The sequence below is a fragment of the Stigmatopora nigra genome, chromosome 18 (genome assembly GCF_051989575.1).
Source record: "Stigmatopora nigra isolate UIUO_SnigA chromosome 18, RoL_Snig_1.1, whole genome shotgun sequence".
Taxonomy (NCBI): Eukaryota; Metazoa; Chordata; class Actinopteri; order Syngnathiformes; family Syngnathidae; genus Stigmatopora; species Stigmatopora nigra.
In genome coordinates this window covers 12182552-12190776 of record NC_135525.1, presented here as the reverse complement: position 1 = coordinate 12190776, position 8225 = coordinate 12182552, and the positions used below count along the sequence as shown (strand labels likewise).

The 8225-nt window shown below is 54.6% G+C and overlaps 1 protein-coding gene across 6 annotated transcripts; it reads right to left on the bottom strand.

The window, feature by feature from the left end:
- Nucleotides 1–256: 256 nt before the first annotated feature.
- On the bottom strand, nt 257–8070 carry jakmip3 (Janus kinase and microtubule interacting protein 3). 6 transcript variants are annotated; one of them, XM_077739028.1, is made up of 23 exons: nt 7097–8070; nt 6678–6872; nt 6368–6610; nt 5850–6080; nt 5531–5725; nt 5259–5372; nt 5100–5159; nt 5004–5027; nt 4777–4923; nt 4662–4697; nt 4513–4584; nt 3878–3982; nt 3592–3720; nt 3435–3518; nt 3307–3369; nt 2655–2753; nt 2450–2548; nt 2325–2384; nt 2147–2212; nt 1971–2039; nt 1811–1888; nt 1500–1733; nt 257–1266 (listed from the first exon to the last, which is right to left on the bottom strand). In XM_077739028.1, exons 2-23 carry the CDS (start codon nt 6816–6818, stop codon nt 1150–1152), a joined length of 2466 nt encoding a protein of 821 aa, XP_077595154.1. In that variant the 5' UTR covers nt 6819–6872; nt 7097–8070; the 3' UTR covers nt 257–1149. The 6 variants fall into 6 exon arrangements, with proteins under 6 accessions (XP_077595154.1, XP_077595155.1, XP_077595150.1 ...); XM_077739029.1 differs by having other exon boundaries at nt 4777–4908; XM_077739024.1 differs by having other exon boundaries at nt 5004–5159; nt 7097–7464; nt 7588–8069.
- Nucleotides 8071–8225: the final 155 nt, after the last annotated feature.

The window sequence follows — 8225 nt, the reverse complement described above, 5'->3', positions numbered from 1 at the left end:
CCCACGCACGCAAGTTCCATTGCGAGATCAGCAAAATGTAGTTCTAGTACCAGCATAAGAATAATGAGCAGGGGTGTCAGACTAATCATTTTTGAAGAGGAACTTTTGATCGCTTTGGAAGGCCAGGACAGATTGTGCTGGTTTCATTTTTTCCCCCAATCCATGATATGCCTGATCATGTACTAACTAGCCAGCCCAACATGTCAAAATGTATTTGTGTATAATACTAATCAAGCAGCAAATCATGATGCAAAATATTTTATTTTGACATTTGTGTTATGAACTGCGGTAAAAACAACACCAACAACAACCCAATAACTTCAGTTCAAATAATCAAGTAAATTGGACAAGTCATTTTATTTCAAAAAGGTTAAGGAGCCCCTGGAAAATGTTACTGTCCATAAGGATGAAACATATCTAACCATCTGCTTTAAGGGTCACGCAACCACCTATGACTACAAACTTGTCCATCCTTCTACCTGATTAAAAGTGATAAGAAATTTGCTGGCTTTTTTTCCCTCAGCCAGTCTTCCAGTCTACTGTGGTATTGTTTTTCACGGCGGTGGAGAATGACCTTTAGCATTTTCCCCTATAAGCCTCAGCTAGCTTCTGTGTCTTGGACGTGTCAGTCGTTCCACAGCTGCTTCAGGTGTGTGTGTGTGTGTGTGTGTGTGTTTGTGTGTGTGTGTTTGTGTGTGTTTGTGTGTGTGTGTGTGTGTGTGTGTGTTTGTGTGTGTGTGTGTGTGTGTTTGTGTGTTTGTGTGTTTGTGTGTTTGTGTGTTTGTGTGTTTGTGTGTTTGTGTGTGTGTGTGTGTTTGTGTGTGTGTGTTTGTGTTTGTGTGTGTGCAGGAGCAAATCCACAACCTCTTTTTGGAAAGCTGTGTAGAGGGGCTGCGGTTGCGATGGGCTCCAGAGAAAGCTTGAAAGTTTGCTTCCTTTTCTTTCTAGCGGAGAAACACAGAACGCCATCGGTAAGGAGACCCGCACATGGCCACGTCGGACCACTTCTGGTGGCAGCATTGTGAAATGTCAGCATTTGAGCATTTCTTTCGGGCCCGGCTCCATTTGCTGGCTTCAATCTCAACTGTCGGCCGCAGTCTCTACTCGGGTCTGCTTTCCCTCCTTCGGCCGCTCCACACACGGCTGACGTTAAGACCACAGAATGAAGGCCAAAGAAAAGAATAAAAAGAGAAAGAGAAACTTCTCCTCCAACTCTTTGATTTGCCGTTTCTGAGCTTCGATGAATTCTTCCAAGTCTTTGTTCCGCTAGGACGAGAAATATGAAAGCTAGAGTCAGGAAAGGTGGCGGGCGAGTGCGTGCGTGCGTGCGTGCAGGCGGGCGAGTGCGTGCAGGCGGGCGAGTGCGTGCAGGCGGGCGAGTGCGTGCAGGCGGGCGAGTGCGTGCAGGCGGGCGAGTGCGTGCATGCAGGCGAGTGCGTGCATGCGGGCGAGTGCTTAGGGGCGTGTGCGTGCAGTGCTGTTTTGCAGCCACCTCTGACCTGTTGCGTGGCTTGCAGCAGCTCCATCCTCTCCTTGAGGATCTGAGCGTCTCGTTCCCTCAGCTCCACCATTACAGCTCGCTTCCATTGGTCCGTGGCGCTTCTGAGCACCTCCCTCTGCTCGTCTGTCAGTACCTCGTTCACGCCGGCGTCTTTTACCTCTGGCCCGTCCGTATCAGACGGGCCCCGCTGCAGCAGAACCTCGTACAACATGGCCTCCAGCTCTAGGATCCTCTGTGTGCGCACACCCGGCCGGGCCACTCTTAACAACTTCACCGACCTTAAGCATAAAAATCGGTAAGAGGGCTTACCTTATGAGCCTCGTCCGTGGAGCGCTTCCTGAAGTCCAGTTCTTCGTCCAGGTAGCCCTTCTGCTTGCAGAACAAGTCCTTGCACCGCACACCATTAAAATGTTTGCGGGCAGGTCGGCAGGACCGGCTCGACGTCGTTCGGCAGAAGAGGCACGCTTACCTTCTCACTTTCAATATCCAACATCTTTTGTCGCAGTGCCGTCTTTGTCACTTGGATGGATTCCAACCACTGGGGAAATTAGGTGGTTTGCATGCTGTTTTCTCATGAGTGAGTGAGTGAGTGAGTGAGTGCGTCTAGGCGCCGTGTGTGTGTGTGTTTGTTGGGGGAGGGCTCACCTTCTCGGCAAGTGTGAGAACGGTCCTGGCGTGAATCACGACCACCTGCTCTTCGTGGCTCAGATTCTACAGAACGACAGCCAAACACTGAGCGATACCTACTCCTTCCGCCAAAGCGACATCTCCAGCAAACGCGGCGGGAGCCAGGTTGGATACGGACGGATCTAGCTCAACCTACACTTACGGCGTTATCTCCCAGGATATCCAACTTCTTCATCAGATCACTAATGACAATGTCCTGGTGAAAGACGAGAGTGAGCCAACGGCACGCGGAAGGGGTCACGGGACGCCGGCCGTAAGTACAGTCACGCCCTCCGCCTCGCAGTGGATCTGCAACGGGCTGAGGCTGTCTGGGAAATGGAGTTGCTGGAACTTGATGCCAGGGGACCACCACTCTCTCTCCTGGAGGCGAAAAACGATTTTGTCAGACACCGTCGATGACGCCGTCTGCGTGCGGCGCCCCGCGGCGCCCCGCGCCGCCCCGCCCCGCGCCGCCCGGTCCCATCACCTCCAGCTCCAAGATTCGGAACTCCAGCAGTTCGTTTTGGTCTCTGACGTCCTGGATGTCATCACGCAGGCGCGCTCCTTCTGCCTCCATCTGCTTCACCTAGAAAGTGGCCGGGCAAAGAGATTCAGGAGGGCTCCAACAAATGATCCCACGCCGTGGCAGGTGGAGGAATCGGTCCTCCTTTTTTGGGGGGGAAGCGGGCCGGCCGCCGAGCTATTGGGCGTTCCCCGTGAGGACCGTTGTGACTGCGTAGCTACCAGAAAGTACGACCGCCGTATTGTATCGCGTCTACACAAAATATGAAACTAGACGGGTTTTCCAAATTCTAAGCCAATGAAAGACTGCTGTGGAAGTGCAATTACTTTGCATTTCCAAGCGACAATGACGACAATCGGGAATTTTCAAAGCGTGCCATCCAAGAAAAGCTAAGAGGGATGCAGATGGGGCCAGATTTGCAAGAAGAAGGGAGGGGCGAGTCGGGTCTGATTCCCCAGGCGTGGAGTTTGAACACTGCATCCGGGGTTTCCGAGTTAGGCTTAGGGTAATCTGCGACTTGAGGGAAGAAGACCCAAGTAGAAGTGATGGCGAGTTAAGGAGGTTCTTTTTTTTTTTTTTTTTTTTTTTTTTTTTTTTAGAAAGAGAAGAGATTGACCTTTTCCATCAACTGCTGGTTCCTCTGGTACAACAACTGCTTCTCCTCCACCCACTTGACATCCTGAAGGCCCATCAAGATGGTACAGCCGACCATTGTACGGCAGCGTCAGCGGCGCGCCCGCTTACCTGGCCCTGTTGCTTCAGGGCCGCCTCCAGATCTGTTACTCTGGTTTGACTTTGACTGATTTCAGCCACCAATTGTTCTCTAGTCTAGGAAGGAAGAACCCAGAGTAAACGTCGGCTGCCTTAGCAACATGCTAACACGGGGGGTGGGTGCCTTCACCTTTATCTCCTTCTCGGCGTCGTATATCCCCCCGCTGGTCTCGGTTAGCAGAGCGTAAGCTCGTTGCAGCGCTTGGTACTCTTGCGTGAGCTGGCGGTAGCGAAGCTCCGCCTCCTCGCCGACGCACACCTGCAAGACACGACTAATACCAGAATCGGTAGCACCAGAAGTAAACCTAACCCGACTTCATCGCCAGAGATAATGGAATTCAAACCAGGCGACGACCGGAGCTACTTTTTATCGCCCGGAGGTGTGCGAGTCACGGGGAACGGCGGAGCACGCGTACCTCATCGGGTTCAGTGTCGGGGGTTCTGTCGGTACGGAAAGACGGGGACGATCCGTCGGAATCCGCAGACACGTCGTCGTCGTATCCGTAAAACGTTTCTATCACCTGCGAACACGCGCAGTAGATGTCGGCAAAGTAACGTTTAAAATGTGTTGGTTATTTTCCGTTTTGCATTCAGAAAAACAAACAGTGGATGAATCACTTATGATATTGACCATCAGAATTTGCTTTTGATTGATACAGTAACCCAGAAAGACCACGTGCGACTGTTTTTCACAAGATTTTCTCTTCAAAGTAACACATTTGTACTCCCTATTGAAACCATGAATATGGAGGTGAAAATTGTTAGTCGGGGGCGGCTCTTATGCGAGAAACTGTCAAATTTCACCATTTTGAGGCAATTTCAAGCGTGCGCCTTATATGCCAGTAAATGCGTTAGTTCAATTGTCCGTGCTGAATGGGTTGGAAGAAAAACCTGCAACGACAACGGCCCTGGGGGACCAGATTGTCCAGGTGTGCACTAGGCCCAAGTGCAAAATACTGTCAAAACCAAACAACCAATCCAATAGATGGAGGGCAGTGCACCGAGCCAATGGGAGGTAAGGTCCAAAAAAAAGTACGGGCAGTGGTCTCACCCGGCTCGATCGCACGGCTCGTTTCCTCCCGGGCGGATCTTGACGTCCGTACCGTGAGGAGAAATCTCGCTCCTGTCGGCAGGTAGGGGGATAGCGTTGGGACCTTCGTCCAGAAAGGTCACGGCGTCTGCTTTAGCCGGCCAACTTACAGTGAGGTTTCCGACACACACCCCCGTTTCCAGAGCCTGTCAAACATTCACAAATGATCTCAGAGCGAGTCGGGCAAATCCATCAATGCCGAGGAAGGCGGAAAGGCCGGCGGACCTTAGACAAGTCATCGATGACGTGTTGCTGTTCCAAAACTTGAAGGCGTAGAAAGTCCATTTCGCAGTCCTGCCAACCGCGCCTGCCGCTGCAGTGGCGGAGGTCCAAGTCATTGAGCGAACTGGGCCTCCTCTGCGGAGAACAGGCCTTCTCCGCTGACTTATTGGCGACTGACCCTAAGGCTCTCTCTCACCTTCAATCGGGCGCCGGCTGGCAAGCGGACTTACCACGCTGGACATCTCCATGTTCTCCTGCGTGACAAAGCGCAGTTTGTTTTCAAGGCGACTCAGCATGAGCGACAGCTCTTCATTCTTCCTGCTCACGCGCTTGTTTTTGTCCAGAAGGGGAACAAATTGACTTTCTGTTTCTCTCAGGCGCTTCAGCTAAAAGGGAACGGGCAGGAGGTGAGCCGCGCACCCCCTAGCGCCGCAACCTCCGTCGGTCGGCTCCCCCGCTCCAAACGGCGACGGCGAGCCGGTTACCAGTTCGTTCCGTTCCTCGGACAGCAGAGCGTTTCGATCCTCCAGTTTCCTGACGACGGCGGCCAGCTCTGCAATTTTCAGCCGAGAGCGTCGCCCGTCTCCGTCCTCCAGAGACTGCAGGCACACACAAATAAGCGTGACGCCTCGTCATGTCCGCCGGAGACACGGGGTCTCCAGACACGTCCGTCGTCGCCTTGGAGCAAGGCAGAGCAAGGCGCCACGTGAGCGACCCGCTGACGTCTCCTCCGGTGAGGCCCGAGCCTTGCCCTTACCGTCCGAGGGGGGTTGCCGAGGTCGGCCACGTGTCCGGTGTGCTTGAATCCCGCCCTCTGCGCGTCTCTCAGGGCTGCGATTTGCTGCTCGGCAGCCTGAGTCTGCAGTTGGAGACGGTGGGCGTGGCCGGCCTGCAGCCCCAGCGCTTTGTCCAACACGCTGACCGCTCTGTCCTTGAGTTTGATCTCATCCATCTAGAAAAAAAAAACAAAAATACAAAGGTGTGGTTTACGCCAGGAGTTCTTGGACGCCTTGGCCCAAAATCCAGCCCGACCCACAACACCCCCGCCATAGTTCGAGTTCATAGTGAGCGCGTACCAGTCGACGGACCTCCCTCTCGCAGTCCCTCTTGGTTCTGTTCAGCTCCTCCTGATGAGTGGACCGAAGCTCGGCCGCTCGGGACTGGTCGGCCTGCCGGGCCGTGGCCAAAGCGTCTTCGGCGCTCCTCTTGGCGCCGCGCTGCTCCCGGAGCTCCCGCTGGAGGTGACGTCGCTCGGCCTCCCAGATCCCTCGCGTCTCCTCTGCCTCTGCCAGCAAGGCGCTCCTCAGCTGAAGGGGCGCAAAGACGCAGATGGGATCAAACCGCCGGTCCGCGGCCGCCCGGGGGAGGCAGGGTGGGGTGAATCGGAACATTCAGGGTGGGTGGGAGACAGGAGGCGGATGGGAGAAAGCGGGTGGATGGATGGGAGAAAGGAGGCGGGAGAAAGCAGGCGGATGGATGGGAGAAAGCAGGCGGGAGAAAGCAGGCGGATGGATGGGAGAAAGCAGGCGGGAGAAAGCAGGCGGATGGATGGGAGAAAGCAGGCGGGACTAAGCCGAGCGGGCGGGCAGATCACCTTATCCGGGGAGCCGTCCCTCAGCGCCAGGAGCGAAGCGTTGAGTCGCTGAATCTCTCCGTCTTTGATTTTGATCACTCTCATCAACTCCATCTCGTGCTGCCGTAGTAGCGTCTCCCGGGTAACGGCCAACTCTTTTTGCTTCTCCTCGTGGAGTTTGCTTCGGAGTTCCGTCGTGGCGATGGCGGCGCGGTGATGCTCCACCCTCAGCTCCTGACTCTTCTCTCGCTCCATACGGCTGACCTGACGCGGCGCAGACGGTGTGACTTGATGCACGCTTAGTTGCTTTGCCGGCCTTTGAGGACTTCACCTTGTTCTTCTCCTGCTGAAGTTCTAACTGGATGGCCATCAGCTTGGCTCTCAGCTCTTCGTTGACAGCTTGAATGGCGGCGGCGGCGGCGGCATCAGCTCTCTCCCCCTTGGCCCGCCCTCCTGCGTTTCGTTTGGACATTTTGACCGGGATGGGTGTCGTCTCTCGTCAGTCGGGGAAGGGCAACATTTGTACCTGCGGACGAGAAACGCACATTCGAAGCTAACCCGATGTCAGCTTGGATGGGCTCCAGCCTCCTACCCGTAAAATATATAATATAAAATAAAGTATAATATAAAATAGCAGGGAAAATACAGCAACTTGACCGCTAGCTTTATGTATGTAACGAGAGCACACACGCTCAAGAAAAATGTCTCGAGTTCAATGGACAAATTGACATTTCAACGTCACAGCTTTACCTTCGATGGGAAAGTCGAATTCCCAGATCGGGCCGACACTTAGGCAGGCGGGCGATCCGGTCAACGCCGGAACGGTCGTCCGGTCATGGTGGCGCAGTTCTCGCCGGCGGAAAAGATCCTCCTGCCCGGAAAAATTTCTCGCCCGGAAAGAGTTCTCGCCCGAAAAAAGTTCCCGCCCGGCAAAAGATGGTCGTCTCCGGGCAAAGTTGTCACCTGGCAAAAGATTGTCTTCTGTCGGCAACATTCATCAACACGAGTTTTCTCCGCAAAAGGTGAGCACGTTGGACGGCGAGAGCGGCCGGCGGCAGCGGAACGGCGTCGGCTAACCAAGCCTGTGCTGTGGCTTGATCACCCCTGCTCTAGGACAACTGAGGGAAGAGGAAAGCCAGCGCCAAGCCGCGGAGGCTCACGTCTAGAACATCTACAACTCGTAGAAGCGACACAAGCGGCATTTCCACGATGACATCAGTTGCTCATAAGCCACTACTCACAGTCCAATAGGGAACCTTCGACAATGCATTGTGCGCGCGTTCACTTGGTCATGAAGCCCGAAGCGACGCCGTGTGGACTTTGTCACGTGGATGGCGCGGTGCATTTCGACGAGTCCGTCCATCAATGCGAGCGTGCGTCCGTCCGTCCGTCAATGCGAGCGAACGAGCGTCCCTCCGTCAATGCGAGCGAACGAGCGTCCCCCCGTCAATGCAAGCAAGCGTCCGTCCGCCCGTCCATCCGTCCGTCAATGCAAGCAAGCGTCCGTCCGCCCGTCCATCCGTCCGTCAATGCAAGCAAGCGTCCGTCCGCCCGTCCGTCCGTCAATGCAAGCGAGCGTCCGTCCGTCCGTGCGTGCGTGTAGTAGGTAGCCTTCAGCTGTTGGCTTGGGCTTGGGCGTGCTCTCGCTCGCGTTTGGATGTTGTTACTCTTCTTTTACCGTCGCTTCCTTCATCCCAGAATCCTCGGCTATGACGTCACTATGACGCTATCGCCAGAACTTTTGACTGCTCCAAGTGGACATTCACCGTCATTGCCCCTTTTGGCATTCTCCGTGGTTTTTGGAGTGCGTGACGATGGGAGTTTTTTTTCCCAGCCGAGACCACACGCGCCAATCGTCTTGCCCAATTGAAAGCCAGGC

Bases quoted from the DNA above. Each gene is read 5' to 3' on its own strand.
- jakmip3 (XM_077739024.1), bottom strand. From the start codon at position 6,818: ATGTCCAAACGAAACGCAGGAGGGCGGGCCAAGGGGGAGAGAGCTGAT. The intron at 4,924-5,003 runs GTAAGTCCGCTT...TCAGCGGAGAAG, and splicing joins ACATGGAGATGTCCAGCGTG to GCCTGTTCTCCGCAGAGGAG. The intron at 3,370-3,434 runs GTAAGCGGGCGC...ATGGGCCTTCAG, and splicing joins CCCTGAAGCAACAGGGCCAG to GATGTCAAGTGGGTGGAGGA.